Source organism: Oryzias melastigma, linkage group LG16, assembly GCF_002922805.2.
Source record: "Oryzias melastigma strain HK-1 linkage group LG16, ASM292280v2, whole genome shotgun sequence".
In the NCBI taxonomy this organism is placed as follows: Eukaryota; Metazoa; Chordata; class Actinopteri; order Beloniformes; family Adrianichthyidae; genus Oryzias; species Oryzias melastigma.
The window spans coordinates 15,825,907-15,842,714 of record NC_050527.1 but is presented as its reverse complement, the minus strand read 5'-3'; the positions used below and the strand labels follow the sequence as shown (position 1 = coordinate 15,842,714).

At 37.5% G+C, this 16,808-nt stretch overlaps 1 protein-coding gene across 2 annotated transcripts in view; it reads right to left on the bottom strand.

The window, feature by feature from the left end:
• Positions 1-1,131: 1,131 nt before the first annotated feature.
• sntb1 (syntrophin, basic 1) overlaps positions 1,132-16,808 on the bottom strand; it is a 42,185-nt gene continuing 26,508 nt past the window's right edge. The window contains exons 8-9 of one of the 2 annotated variants that reach the window (XM_036215756.1): positions 7,202-7,431; positions 1,132-4,415 (exon numbers count right to left, since the gene is read on the bottom strand). In XM_036215756.1, coding sequence (XP_036071649.1) covers positions 4,326-4,415; positions 7,202-7,431 — 320 coding nt within the window. In that variant the 3' untranslated portion in view covers positions 1,132-4,325. Of the gene's footprint in view, positions 4,419-7,201; positions 7,432-16,808 lie in introns of both variants that reach the window. The other variant, XM_036215755.1, reaches the window with a different exon arrangement.

The window sequence follows — 16,808 nt, the reverse complement described above, 5'->3', positions numbered from 1 at the left end:
CATTAAAGTGTTCCATTTCTGGGGAGCAGCATGTGCTGTACGTCCCAAAGGATGAGACGGCAGCATTTCAGCCTTTAGTTAAACCAGCTTCTACTTCCTGTGCTAATAATTTAAGACCATTTAAAAGTATATTTCTTCTTTTTAAAAAAAAAGATTTTGTCAAATCAAAACACAAACTACAAAGACTGTTTTTTTTAAGCTGATTTCACACGAGGACAAACATAGGTGAATGTGTGAGTCAGACATGTTTTCTCTAAATGTTAAAAGCACTTTTAGATGCTGAAAAGGATGAACTTGTCCTCTTTACTTTATTTGCTGTTTTGTTGAACCTTTTACCGTAGCAGTTGTGTGGTAACTCAGTCAAGACGCACTTAAATGCAAACCCAATCAAGAACCTGTGAGGACCTGCTGCAGTGAGGAATGCAACAAGACACGGAGCCAAAGAAAAACCTCTTCATTCTGAGCTGCTACACACACACACCACTCTGCTGGAATATAATTGCACGAGAGAGGTATTCCCTGCATGTGCTTGAACTATAAACCCACCCATGCTCTCTCACACCAATTGTCTGATGATCCAGCTTTTTTTTTTTTTTTTTGAAGTGCTCACATTCCTGCTCAACACTCAATAAGATAACCGGCTGTGATTCTGTGTTTAAAAGCTAAAGGTCCATTTGTGTGCGCCTCCAGGTCTTGTGATTTTGCATCTCGGTAGGAAAGCTGACAGGAGGAGAATTCCTTGAGCTCCTTTTTCCAAATGATGCAACTGTTGCTATCTGCCGACGTTCAGTGTCCTGCTGGGTGTCTGGCACGGCTCAATAGCACCAGAGAAACTGGAATAAACACGAGGAGGTTGGGACAATCTGCCGGGGAAGAAGTGTCGAGCGGTAAACAATGTCAAGAGTTACTTCAGGGTTTGAGCTCCGGATTCCTCATTAACACAAAAGCCGCCGTCCTTCTTGTTGTGCGAGTGTAGAGGAGACGGAGAGGATACCAACTCATTACCTTGGAGCCGAGCAAACAATGTCAAGAGTTATGGTTGTCTGGGGTGCTGCTTACAACTCAAATGCTCCACAAATCCTTTCCGGTGAGCTGCTTGATAAACAACAACCAGGAATTTAAAACATTTCAACATTTTTCTCTTTTTTTATTTCTTCATCCATAATCTAAAGAAATAAGTGATTATTTCAATTTACAAGACATATTTCTGCTGAAAAACAAATAACACAAAACAATAAAAAAACAACTCACTGGATTGCTGTTAAATATATGTTTTATGTGCACGGCTTGAATTAAAAACTATGTTTTATTGTTCTGAGTTACAGTAGAGTAGCTGCCAAAGGCATCAGAGTATTCGACGAATCAAAGGTGCATCTTAAACAAGCTCTTCTCTCCGTGACGTAACCAGTCAGTGATGGATTTGTGTTACAGTGTCTCCACTATCATCGTACATCTGCTCTACAGCTTAGTATGATCACAATAGATAAAATCAAAAAGCACAGTGTGTGGAATGGGGTTAAAAAAAACATGTAACATGTGAGATAATCCAGCAGCACCCCTTCTGTCCTATCTGCTTCCTTTATTTAATATAAAATTATAGCATTTTTGTTTTCATTTCAGTTATCGAAAGGCACAAGAAATGTCCAGGGGTCATGTCAGGTCAGTCAGAACGATTTTTTCATTGATTTTCTGCCACACTTTAAAAAACAAACAAATTTGTTAAAATTGATTCTCGTTATTGAAAATAAATTATTTTTTTTCTTGATGGGGCAAACCATGACAAATGTTGATTTATCAGCCCCTCCACATGAATTTATTAGCATTTTTTGAGGTCAATGCTCCCTCCTTTTCAGTGAGTTTTAAAAAAGGACAGTAAATTCTCCAATTTAAAGAAGTACAAACAGCCACATTTACCTCAAGTTTATAAACTAACAAGCTTTGAATCATTTCTGTCTATAAGTGACATCTCCAGAAGGCAGTATTTTTAAAGTGTGTTCATGCCAGATTAAAACAATACATATTTTTAGATTGCACTTCTTTATTCAAATTTATAATATATATTTTTTTCTATTAAACAATTATGTAGACATTTTTTAAATCATTATTTAAAGGTAACTCAGTTTAAAGGTGATTGTATAGAAAATAAATGAAAGTGGTTTAAAACTTTACTTTAAAACTTTAACTGTTTGTTAAAGACCCACTCTGATGATAATTGTGTTTTTTACATGTTCCTGTGGTATTTTATTTATGATGGACGACATGTATGAAGAAAATTTGGAGCAGACAACAAAAATCTGTTTATAGAATATATTTGTGATGTAGTAAACACGCCAGGCGGGCCATAAGATTCCTGCTCCGCTCCATTCTGATACATCAACATATAGATGACAAGATCCATGAACGTCTTTGTTTTCCTCGCCCGAGCTGGCACCTGACTCCAAATTGTACGTCTGGATACTTTCAATTTTGCAATTTTTGTTGCACAGATATTGTTATGTTGGGGGTGTCAGCATTGACTGTAAATGAGAACTGGAACTCGTGCTCCAAACAGGAAGTACCTGCTGGCTCCAATAAGCCAAAATCCCACAGACTTCTATTGAGAAATAAACAGTTGTTATTCAGTTATTCTATTTGTCAGAATCCTTCTTGCTCTGCTCCTGGTTTTGTAACATCTTCTTGCTAATACTTTTTTATAAACGTTTATAAACTAAAGTTATAAACTGACCAATCAGATGCCTCAGTAAAAGCATGTGGTGCCCGCTGGCAACCACTTCAAACGTTTGACAAATTCTCCCGAGCTGCTTCCAGAGGTAGAGGTGTGGACTGAGCAAGCTCACTCATGATTGGTGACAGTAGTTGCCATAGAAACCTCGACTGGTTCCAAGATGGCAGCGGCTGTAAAAATGGTGACTGAATTGGCCTCATTTCAGTGGATCCGGAAGCAAAGCATTTCCTATGAGATCATTTCATCTCTAGTTATAGTCAATGAGTGTGGGGGAGAAAGTGTAAACAGAGAGCTCTCAGTTATGGGCGACAGGAAGTGGGGGTGTGGTTGCTCCGTGCCAAGAACCCACAACTCAGGCTACTGCAGCTCTGCAGAAACTATGTCCTAGAAAACGACACAGGGTTTTTCATTTTAGCTAAAAAAGAAGACATAATCCTCATTAAAAGACCACTGGGAAAACTTGATTATGATCGGAGTGGGTCTTTGATCAGTACAAATAAAAGGGTTTGTGTGCTGTAGGTACATTTACAGTAAAACAACAACAAAAAAAAGTTTCAAAACTGATCGACAAGTTGCTACCCTACACGCCTGCATAGTTTGTTCAGAGTTTCTGGGTCTTTAACCCTTCAGTATTAATTAACTGATGTACAGAATTAATTTAGTTTGGGGCTGAATATTAATTGTGAGCTACCATTACAGAGGAGTCATGCCATGACAATAAAACAAGTGCTCCCTCTGCAGAACAGTGTTCTGAAGAATAAAGGTGCTTGCTAAGATGGTTACTTTTCTTAGTAGAATCACTTTTTATAAGCATAATTGATGATTTTCCATTATTCTGAACACATTTACGTGGGTATATTACATTCATAAGAATATGTGTCAAACCTCACAACTGTTCGATCATTGTCAACTCAAAGTTGAAATACTTGAGTCATAATGTGCAACCTATCAAAAGAGAGAAATGCTAAAAGAAAATGTGCCCCTCTCTATGTTTGAATGATAAATGCTGACACTGCTAACAAGGGCTCTCGGGGGCTCTAATAAAGACAAACGCACAGTTTTTTCCACAGTGTGTCAACTGCTAGAGGAAGAAAAATGACAAGTGAAATTAACAATGTCCTCTCGGAGCTAATGGCAAATAAATTAGACAATTTGGTAAATGGTGGGCAGGCAGCAATTACATTTTGATTGAATTAAATGTGAATCCATCTGAAAACCTGCTACATGTGGCCAGAACAGCCCACCCTGGGCGTGACAGCAATGCCCAATCCGCTCCCGTCAGTCTGCACGGCTGATACATCATTACTCTGCATCCAGACCGGTCCACACTGTGCTTCTTCGCTGGATGTTTAATACCCAGCAACCTTTAAAGGAGTCATTTAGGCAGAAAAAAACACCCTCAAAAGTCTGTCCAGTCCCAGCGCGAGCTTTTTCAGTCCTCCACCCAGTGAAGCTGAAATCCCAATTAGAGGCTACATTCAATAAAATCGGGTTTCCAGTTGAGGGAGTCTGAAGTTGTGTACTACATGCAGGCTTCAGAAGGATGAAGAGGCGGCTCTCTGGAGGTGACGAATGGGGTGAAAAGTCTTTAGTGAGGCATTCAGGCCACTAAACCCAGACGAGAGATCTTGGCAGAGAGGAAGGAGTGAAGGATGAAGACGATCGGCTTTGGACACGAGTGCAGGTCCAGCTGCTGGAAGGAATGACAACACAGGTATGAGAACGTGGAATAAAATATGATTCAGGCAGACAAAGTAAAATAATGTTAAAAACCCTCTCATTAGCAGAACAGACTTTAGAGACAGACTTTTATTTTAAAGAGACAGCTCTAGACAAGACGAAAAACACCTTTGAAACCATTTTTAAGTTTTTAACATCGTTATGTCCAGCTGCAACTGCTGCACCTTTTTTCCATCCAGGCCTTCGGCTCACCTGGCAGGTGTGGCCAATGTCCCTAATTTGGCACCTGCTGTCTGTTTAAGACAAATTTAAGTCAAATTATGGTAGTTTATTGTGATTTAAGAACATCCTAATACGCTGTCTTCCTTTTTCAACAAACTGATGCTTTCCTGATGAACCAACCTTTCAGTGTGTGCCTACACAAAGATTTATATGCATAAATCCTCTTCAGAAAGCTTTACTGTATTGTGCCCATCTTCACTGACAAGTGTTCTCATCAAGCTGAAACAAGTTAATGTTTGAATCATGGGTTAAATGTCTAACTAGGAAAGTAAAAAACACGCCTGAAGCTTGCTCAACAGTTAGCAGTTTGGATTAGGTGGAGCTTTGAACAAACACTGCATCACTGTGGAGCTGAAAACCTGAGTCAACAGAGCTTAACTGGACCACTGTGACTCATATCCTGTTCCAAAAGCCAGGAGATATTCAGCACGGGAATTCACAGTCAAACCAGCTGGTCAAAGCTGGTGTCTAGCAAATGTTAGACAAGAGAGTCCATCTACAGCAGACCAGATCACAAACCCCAACAATTCAAATTCCTCCATGGGGGGTTGGAGCTTGGACAGCACCGTAGACTCATCCTGCCAAGATAACGCTACAGTCGCATCAAAAGTGTGACGGCAAAAAGAGCTGACTTTCAAGCTTTCACTAATGAGCCCCCAGCAGCATCCACACATGCCTGGGGACTGTTTGTAAAGCCTGGGCTCTCACTGTGCTGGAATGCAGAGATATGACAGACACTTAAACGTGTTGTGTTCACGCCGCCAAGAGAAGAGTTTAAATCAAAGCTGCAAAACACTTTTGCTGTTTACCTTCAGGATCGGTGGAGCGTGGAATCAGGAGTGTTGCTGTCATAATTCTGCCCTTACTGATATGTTCATATACAATAAACACATAATAATGCATAAATGTAGCTTCAGAGGTTTGAATTAGAGTCACACTTCATGGAACAGCAGTAAAACACTCCTGCGTGGTGCTAATCTTCACTTTTAAGTCAGTCTCTTAAAGAAGAAAAAAGAAAGGAGGTACAGATTGCTTTGAGATTGCCGCCTGAAACGTGGACCAGCTGGACCTTTAGTCAGTGAGCTTAAAAGATTAAAAATCCTCCGGCGTGAGAAACTTTCTGAGAAATGCCCATGCGTTTTTAAAAATAGATGTTCCAACTTTTATGAAATGTGGAAAGCATTCATGGGTACACTTACTAAAGTGGTCACATATTCATTTCTATTATAAAATCAGCAAAATGTGAAAATCCTTGAAGGTTTAACAGCATTGATAAAAATAGTGTAGTGGATCAAAGTAAGTCGGACAGGCTCAGACTACAGTCCAAGCGAGTCGTCTGTGCTGCTGGTAAAAATCCCTTCAGTCGTAGTAAACTGGAGAACCGTCAGTCTGCAGATCTGTTCTACGTCATCTGCATTCCCAGGAAAACTGTTGGAATCTGCAGTGCTAAACAAAACTACGACCACATAATAACAAATTAAAATAATTGTCATTTTAAGGCCTGAAACACATAGATTAATAAAGCATGCCATTAAATTGTTTGCCATCACTTTTCTTTTTTTTTTCTTTAGATGATAAATGAGACCTGTGCATGCTGCAAACAATGATTTATCACATCACTTTCATTAACACACTTGTATCTTTATGACTTCCTTAAGATAACACAAATTATAAAACTGGATTTGTATGCATTTATCAAGTTAGTTTCCATTTTTTCATTTCAACCTCTAATTTTTCAGCAACATTTTTCAAACCCTGTTAAAGCAGCAACATTTGCTAAATTCACAATGAAACCAATAAATTGGATTTTAGTGAAAAGATTAGATAACAAAGATTTTGAAGGCTTTCTTTTTGTTTTGTTTTATTCACAAACTTGAGAGGATTTCAGTAAAAAAAACGTGATGACGCAGTTTTGTCACATGATTTGAATCTTTTGATTACTTATTGAATGTATTTTGTTAAAGACGTTTGACATTTTAATAACCAACCGTCTGTGTAATGGTTTACCCCCTAACTGGTATAAATTGACTCAAATTAATCATATAGGAAGGATAGTCACAACTGTGGCATTACTTTTTTTCTTTAAGACTAAAAAAATAGTGTTTTTGGTTTTTTTTAACATTCTTTTAGCATTTTTTCTGATGATGGAGGATATACATTAAGAAAATTAAACTTATAATTGCATTTCTGAGTATTTCTTTATTCAAATCTATTCAAATTAAACTTGCCAACAGCTCAGAAGTGACTTTCTAATGACAACTGCTGCTCTACAGTAACTATGTCCTAGAAAATGACGTTTTTGAAGTCATAGTCATAATTAAAAGACCACTGGGAACACTTTTACAAAAGATGAAAAGATTATTGGAATGAGACTTTAAAAAACAAGAAAAAATAGTACATTTTAGGAAGTTTGCTTGATTCTGGCGTAAAATTGTATGCTAATTTTTCTTCTTCAAGAATGGACTGATTACTTTAATTGTTTTTGTGAATCAAGAGCATCTACTTCATACTTACAATCTCCCCCTCCTTTCCTCCAAAGTCCAGAAACAGTATCCGAATTCCATCATCCGAGGACATCTTAAGCTTTTCAAAGGGATAAGAAAGAAGAACTTGAGGGTTGACAGAGGTGTTAAAGGCTCTCCTCTCCCCGTCCTCCCCATCTGCTGCTTTGGGGTCGGCAAGCACTGAGAAGCCCTTCTCGTAGTGAATCACGAGACGGCACTCTTGACCTTGATACAGGCAACCTGGAAGAAAAACAAACTTTTAGCACTTTTACCAAGAAGAGGAGTTTTACATTTTTTTACTCCTGTTAAAAAAAACCCCAACTAATTACACTGCTTTTGTGTTGGATAATTTAGTGTACACAGAAAAACTTGTGTCATAATAGATGTGAGCTCTGCTGCCACCAAACTACAGAAAGGACCTAAAAGACAACAGAGACACCCCATCATACACTATCTTTGCTCCAAGTCACGTGTCCCGAGTCTTTCTGCTAAAGCAACACATCACAGGTTGCAACACTTCAGTAACGCGACTTCTTCCGGCGATCCCAGTCAAAGCAGAATGCAATTTCTCTTATTTACGACACTTGGCGTCATTTTCTTTCCAGCACTTTCTCCTCTCTTCACAGCAGGTGTCAGGCTGGAAGCTGAGTGTGACCCAGTATCTTCATCAGCTCTCGGTTTAAGCAGAACTTCTATCAGCTTTGTCTCATCCCCACACAGTGGGACTTTGGGACATTTACTCCTATTTATCATAGATTTCACAGCAGGACATCCTCACCCGCCCTGACAGACAAACTATTGAACTTTATTTACTACATCAGTGATATCGGATTCGTTAACATCTCAGTTTGTTTGACAATGAGCCAACATGTCAGAAAAGGGCATTTTTATTTTAAAAAACCCTCAAAAATATTTATCCGTGTACTTCCTTTCTACTCTATTCCCTTTTTTGCTAGAAGTAAATAATTAAATTATTCCTGTTTTCTGCTTGACACTCTGCTGCGTCTTGAATTCTAAACTTGTTCACATTGATGCTGGGATCCATATGGGATGATGGGGTCACTGGAAGAGTTTCGCTTCGTTTTGTTTTTCTGCCTAAAGTTTCCTCGTTTTGAGGAACCTTGATCTGATTCATGACCCGAGATCGGCCAAGCTCTTGGACAGACTGCTTTACATATAACCCGACAAGTTCACAGAGATGACCTGTGTTTAATGGACCTGCTGCAAGAGGACAAAGTCCTGTTCCTGTAAACAAAATAAATCAGATTTTGTAACTGATTGATCATTTCTTTTTAGTAATTTGTGTGTAGTCCAGACTTGAATCTACTAAAATGATTCTAGCTCAGATAATTAACCTGACAGTGTTAAAGATCTATTCTTTAAATGAGTTATTCTTAGTTCTAGAATAAACTAAAAATACATTTTCTGACCTAATAGGATCCTGATTGAGCAATATATATATATTTTGTATAAAAAACTAATTGTTCTGCTGGAAACTGAATAATTGGATAAATTAAGTGTTGTTTGATGTTCAGCATTAGACGCCCGTAACTCAAACAACAAGAAACAAATATGGAAGTTATATTTAGAATAAGTAAACTATTAAGTTTGTTGGTTTGGTTTTTTTATCATAATCCAATAAAATTGAAATACACAACAATAGTGTCAGTATTTACAATATTTTGAGAATATAAGTCGCATTTTATTTAGTTATTTTTTTGCACAGTTTGATGGGTGTGACAAAACTCTGGTGCAACTTGTATGTGATTTTAAAAAAAATAAATATCAGCAACCACCAGAGGGCGCTGTAGGTGTGTGTATAAGTATTTGCTACTGTCAGCAAAACAGAAGAAGAAGCGCTGCTCAGTCTCACACTAAGCTTGACGGAATTGTTAAAGTGACAGAGGATAAAGAATTCAACAGATTTAGTGGTTTAGTTGACTTGTTAGCATGTTTTGAATTATTAATTATATGTTGCGCTGATATGCTGCATCTCTCTGATGCTTTATGAAGCTAAATAAGAATCATTGTGTGAAGGTAGTGAAGTGTGCATATATACAGTCTATTCTGTTACTATGCTTTGGCTTTCAAGATTAAATTTCTATTCTTGTTCTAATATTTTGCTTGATACAATTCTCTTAAAAGTGCGACTTATGCTCCAGTGTAAATTATCTATGATTTTTCTTCTTTATTATGCATTTTTTGGCTGCTAAGACCTATTGTCCAAAAAATCCAACAGATAAAACACACCAGTTTAGGAAAGCAGTGAACCTTTTAGTCTTCTACCTGGAGAGTGACTTTAATTTCTATGTTTAAACCTTATTCAGCACTTTGTGGGAGGGGCAGAGTCACTGGCTGCAACATCAGGAGAGGAACAAAAACAACCAACATCAGTTTCAAAAACTCTCCAGAAGTTTTCAACCACATTTTATGGCAAAGCTACTTCACACTGGTAGGACCAAGGACAAGAATATGTTGGCTGGATAGTTAAGAAAAGAAGCTAGTTGAGTGCGTGCCAAGAGTGGGAAAATGGGACAGTTGTTTAACTTGACTCGCAATTATGTACTGCATTTCAGGACTGTGTGTGACCCTTCAGAGTGCAGTTGTTTTCCCAATATTTCAGACTACTAAAGGTTTTCTTTTTGTTCACATTGCCCTTTATCTTTTGGCATGCTGTTGTTCCACTGTGCATCATTAGTGCCTCCCGTGAGATACAGAACCACCACTGTTACTTATGTGTTTCCTGACAGCCCAGGACTTTTCCAGCCAATCAGCTACAATGTACTGTGTTGATTAGTAAAATCAGGCACCCAATTTTTTTATTTGGAAAACACGACACTCATCAATCATGTCAAGAATCCAATGTTGAGTTTTCAAATGAAGTTCCATATAAACAATTTAAAAATAAACCTCAGCAACACATTTCCAAATAAGGTTGGGTTTTGGAGCTCATTCCATTTCACTATTGAGGCCTGTAAGGTTTCACTCTATTTTAGGCCATGGTTTTGAGATAAACTTGTTGCTATTTTTACTCCTGGGATGTGCTTTTTCCTAAATACACTGATGTGAGCAGGACAAAGCAAGAGTCTGCAGCACTGACATTTAGGAGAACAGGGTAACTACTATACACCTCAGTGCAATGAGGGAAAAGCTCAAAATCTACAATATATTTTATAAAAGTTAGTAACTTTTGTCAAGTTATGCAAAGATAGTTTCTTAGCCTTTTAAGAATTGCACCTACACACAGGATAATGCTACGCAAGTAAGATGAGATTCTTTGTTAAAGACCAAAATCAAGAGCACCTTTATCTCTTTTTAAATATTTCTTATATTTTTTATTTATTGTGTTATTTTTTATTTCTAGTGGTTTGTTTTCATTGTGAAGACACAACCTTGATCTTCCTACATCAAAAGATCCACTTTGACCATGTTTAATCTATTGTAAAAGTGTTCCCAGTGGCCTCTGACGTACGATTATGCTGGATTTAGACAAAAAAAGCTGTTTTTTAGGACATAGTTTCTGCAGAGCAGCAGGGGTGCATTAGAAATTCACAGCCAAGTTGTGGGCGCGACTGTTGGTAAGCCCAGCCCCACTTCCCATCATCTATCTGTTTACACACTCTCCCACCAGCTTGCAGTCCCCAACATAACATTACCGGTGCAACAAAAATGCCAAACAATATTGGAGCTATCCAGATGTACAGTTTAGATCCAGATTCCAGCTCAGACGAGAAAAACAAAGACGTACATGGATCTATTTGTCTGCAAGTGGATGCATCAGAATGGAGTGGAGCAGGAAGCTTGTGGCCTGCTATTTGTAGTTTTTGTCAGAGCTACAGGCTTTTTCAAAGAGCATTTTTTCACCTGCTTCTGATTCACAGCAATTTGAATAAAAAAATACTCAGAAATGCAATTTTAAGCTGAGTCTTCTTTATGAATGTCCTCCATCATCACAAAAATGTCCCAAAAAATGTTAATAAATACTAAAACTAACATTTTCATTGGAGTCTTTCAAAAGATGAACAGCATGACAATTGTTGCTCTGGACAGAACACTTGTTTTCCAAGGCTGCGAGCCTCTGCCCTGCTCTCGTCTTTCCAGAACACTCTCAGTGCATATTAGGCACTCTTAATTAGGAAAGAGCTTTGGAAGAATGATGTAATTTAACTTAGGAGGAAAAATAATAAATTGAGCGGGCCAAGGCTAAGAGTTGTAGTTAAGAGCCGTGGGTAAGGACTTGTATTAAACTCTAATTTGTCAGTATTAGTGCACTCTTGAAAGTAGGGCTGCACTTCATGATCTTTGCTGCAGCAAAGAAAAAAAAGAAAACTCATTTATGGACAATTTATTCAAGAGTTGGAACTCAAATTTTGGGTTATTGCTTTTTTATATTACTTTATTACAAAGCTGTGAGAAAATCATAACTCCACAAATTCCTAAACTAAGACTTTCTCTCTAAGTTTGACTCCTTTTTCTCAACATGCATATTTTTATGGCCTGGCATGAAAATATCAGTCCAATATTAAAAATTAGTAAATATCAAATATCAGTTTCTCTTGATATTGGAAAATTTATGTTCAACATTATTGCTAAGTGATCAAAGGGTTCGTCTACAGTGGTCCCTCGTTTATTGGTTATTGGAGTTACATTCTAAAAATAACTTGCAATAGACGAAGGATTATAGATGTTTAAGGCTGTTAAACCCCTCTACACATTTTATACACTATTTCAGACAGAGAATTGAAATGTTCATACTTTTCACAAAACTTTTCAAACCTTCATAGAAAAATAAGTCCAGGACTATAGAATGAAACCAAAAATCTTCTGGTGATCGAATATATATTTTTTTAATTTGTCAAACTGAATTGATTCTATATAGGACACATGGCATGGAGGAGATTGATAGACAATGTTCAACAGCCTAACAGCAGGTAAAATTGCATTGAAAAAAATCTGTGGAACCCCAACATACTGAGAGAACACTTTGCCAAAGTATGTCTGATCACATGACATTCTCAGATGGTCTCTGGCAAACGTTAGATGGGCCTGGACATGTGTTAGGTTGTTCGGGGGACCTTTGGATCTTCAGGATCTGAATCCACATAATGTGTTACTATAGTAACTTTTGATCCCAGCTCTCTTCAGGTCATTGATCATTTGTACTCCATCAGGTGAGATCTGATTTGGAGCTCCAGATGGAGGAAGATTGTCAGTGATCTTGTACTTCTTGCATCTCTTCTCATCAAACTGTGTTTTTGTAGATTGGTTTACTTCAGTCTGGTTCAGTTTACAATCTTGTCCCTGGTGTCCTTCGACAGTTCTTTGGTCTTGGTCATGGTGGAGTGGTTGCAGTCATGGGTGACTGTTTCAGGATGTGGACTGGTGTAATTTAACTCAAAGTTGGTCTCATTGGTTAGGTTAGAACCTAGGTGTTCAAAATGGGTTCTCTGCATTTGACCCATCCCTCTCTCCTGGGGGAGAGGTGAGCTGCAGACACAGCTGCACTCAATAACCATTTGGTGGTTTAATTCCCTGATCTAACCAACCCCTTAATGTAGAGTGTCAAGAACAGATGCTTTGGGTTCCATTTGTAGAGACAAAAGGTATGACTCAACCGTAGATTTGAACTTGTGACCTTCTGGTCTCAGAGCGGACACTCCACCACAAGGTCAATGAGTTAGTTTTATTCAGATTACCAGTTAAAATATTTGTCATTAGCAAAGGCAACCAGTGGAGGATAGATAAGACGCTTGAAGAAGTCCAAATTAATTATTTAAAAAATAAATTCTTTAAAAATCATGCAATAGGATTTTCTAGATTCTTTTTTTTTACATTCTGTCTCTCATAATTGTAGTGTACTTATGAATGTTACAGACCAAACTCATTTTTTTAAGTGGAGCAACTGACAAATACCTTTTTTCCCAACTGTATTCATGTCAATAAAGGGGGCCGTTTATCTCTGATTTAAACTAAAGAATAACAAAGTTAAGCTATTTAACCCTTATTGACTTGAATATGCTCAACCTACTCTATTGTTCCTGAATTGGGCAAAGACAGTAGACACATTTGCTGCTTAAAAATTAAAAATAAAAAAAGATATTTCAAATTATGCAAAAACGTGACGCCTAAAGAAATGGAGCACCCGAAGAGTTTTTAAAACCAGCCACTGAATATGTTTATTTTGGAAAGTTAGGAGAACCTGTTGCCACTTTGACTATTTTTACACATTGCAGGAAGCTTCCTGTGGTGCCAACATTTGCCGAATTCCTGGCAAACTGGAAAAAAAAGACCTCCCACATCAAGAGGCAGCGTAAAGAGCTATAACTGAGAAGAGGAGTGATGTAGAGATTCAGACCCCAGTGATAAAAACAAAACCCATAAAGAACAGTCGTTTAACACCTACCAAAAAAGAAAACCTCCAGATGTCAACCTCACCATTTCCACTCTCGTACACCAGATAGTCACAACATAATGGATTTGATAAATCAATGGATCCAATTGCTGGATGGTAAAAATGTAACAGATCTTTTTTTTTTGGTTGATAGCCCTTAAATGCTTTTTTCCCCCCCTTTTTTTAAATAAAACTGTGTTAAACTGTAGTGAACTTTATGTCTTAAATGTAAATAAATATGGTTAATTTATAACCCAACCTATGAAGGTGGCTACTTCATAACTCCAATATTTTTTAGCATTGATTTAGTCTTTTTGACATTTGACTTAGTTCTGGATCTTCAAATAATAATAAAGACTTTAAAAAAATTGAACGTTAACATATCTAATCTTTGTGTATTGGTCTAAAAATCCAAAACCATACAATCATAATATCATATATATTTATTTGCTTCTCAAAGTGAGTTCCAATGAGAAAAAAAACAGACAAATAAGGTACACATATATAATAAAATAAACCAAATTATCTTCTTTATTCCTGAAAAAATATTAGTTATGATTGGACAAGCTTAAATGTCTTTCATGTCCTTATGTCTATATAGTTTTTAAACTAAACATCTAGCTGGGACCAGTGTCTTGATTGGACTTAATTGAGTTTCAGATGTGCAACAGAACTCCTTTGGAAGGAGTTTGTTTTGTGGGTACAGCAGGGTTCCCATCAGAATGTGCGCTCACAGAGACGGGGCCTTTCAGGCACCAACAAAGGCCCTTCTTTCTGTGCGGCAGCCAGTAGAGAGACGCACAAGAAAAGAGGGCAAAGTAATAATACAGTTAATGAATGAAACAGTTAGTGACCGAGTAAGACGACACTACGGTTACCATAGTGATTTGACTACAAATTAAAAGGTTATTGTGGGACAAAAGTTTTATCCCACATCCAATTGTCTCAAATTTGTAAGTCATTAAAAGTGGGAGAAGTATGGTGTATTTTCAGTGACAGAGTGTCACGGCGGGTTAATAAATTCATTTTCCACATCTACTGAAATAATTGGTTAAGCTTCGTACCTTTTTACTGGGTAGCACAAAAAACCCTAAAATGCAGTCTAACAGATGTCAATTTACTGATCTTAATGAGAAGTCTGATTAACAAGGAAAAAAAAATCTAAAACAGATGTTGGATATTAATGGTGAGAATCTGTGTTACCGCCTATTTTAAGATGCAAAAAAACAGCAAAACACATGCTTCAAAGGATTTCATTTATAATTTTCAGAGTGATTCAAATCAGGGATTTTAAAAAGAGGTGTAAAATGTAGACCTGTTAGCTATACATTAAAAATTGAAAAATATATAATCATAGAAATCCTCTTAGAGAAGTGTAAAAGACGAATAAGAAAGAAAGAAAGAAAGATTAGTGGATGGATAGTTGTGGTATCGTGAAATGAAGGGAATCGATTGATTTTTTATGAAAAAACAATGAAGCAAAAAGAGTGACGACAATGTACACGGTGTAGATGGTTGGATAGTTGATGGATTGATGAATAAAATGATGGATGGAAGAAAGCATGATGCATAAAGGGATAGAAGGATGGATGAATACATAGGTGGGTGGATGAATAGAAATAAGGGAAAAAAGGAACAAAAGAAGAGGAGGGTCTCAAATTAATTTTACTTTGGGGCCACTGAAGGCAGTCTGGCGGAGGTTGGGTAAGTATGGGGTTCCATTGGTGCCAAAAATATGTTTTTGCGTCCACTGTCTGCATTCAGCACTGGCTGCATGTATTGAGAAAATTATCCGTGAATAGTAAAAAATTAAAGAACTCATTAATGTGGTCTGGGGGGTGTCAGGTTTAAGTCCGAAAAGTTTCCCTGCGTCAAGCCCAGTCAATGTCACGCCCCCAAGAGTCATATTTCCCACTGTGATTGGTTGATTTGTCAGCTCCGCACTGTAAAAGTGCCATTCATACGAAACAACGCACCAACATTAAACTATCATATTAAAGCGGGGCCCGCAAAATATAGTCACCAGTTTGAGACCCCTGGATTAAAGGATGGATAGGTGGTTGAATAGAAGGATTTAATCAAAGAAGACAAGACGGTAAAAAGAAATTATATAAGAAAAGAAGAAGAGGACAGAAAGACAAAAGGAAGTAGGGGTGTAATGGATGGATCGTATCACGGTTTTAGGGTCACTGTTTGGATAATTTTTCAGATCGGTAAAAAGTAAAAAATTACAGGAAAAAATAACGAGATAAAAGTCTAAAATTAATCTTTTGAAAAGTTTCAAAAGATATATTTGATAAAACATATATACAGAACTTTAAAGCGTAAATATACTCTCACATTTATTTCATCAAAACATTTGCTCGTTGAGACCTATTTATAAAAACAAAATATCTCTAAACTTTGGACACAAACAAAAAACTAAAACATGTTGTTTCTGATGATATTTACACATCTTAAGACCAAATCTACAAAAACTGGGGGAGAAGAATGCTTGAAAGTAGTTTTGAAATGACCAAATCTATCTGCAGTAACCTCAAAAATGCACATTTTTTCTTGCGGCTCCCACTCCAATGTCCAAATTAAATCCTAAATAAAACAGTTAAAATTAAATTTAAATGATTTATTTGGTACTAACTGATTTATTGAAACTGTGGGAACATTTCAACATTTAAAATAATATTTATTATCCGTAGAACATGTCCAGGTGAGGCACCGTCCTGCCTGCTTTTGCTGGTGATTTATGACACCTTTTGCTTGCCATACTGCCCTCCCCTGTTATAGACGGAGCAGCGGCTTTGTCCTGCCACAGCGCGGGACAGCTGCTGCTCCTCACTAAAAAATTCTCTTAAGCCAGACATGGAGACGTATACTGATGCTTTTATTCGGCTCTTTGAAATAAATAAACCTAATCTCGACTCATCTGCGTCCTACGAGAAACGCCTTTGACAGAAGCTCCTCCCACGCGCGGTGGGAGCTTTGGGTCCCGCCACGAAATCAGGGAGCTTTGGAGAACAGTCAAGCAGCAACCTTGGCACTTTAAAACTGAATCTAAAGAAAACTAAACTAAACAGAAGAAGCTAGGGACAAAAGAAAAACCACAAAAACACCGAAAAACTACTCTTGAAATTGTGTCACTGGTTCTTCCTGTTGCCCAATCGAAAAATGTGCACAGGTCCTTTCAGTGCCCCTTCCGCCAATTTTAACCGCACCATAGACATGTAGG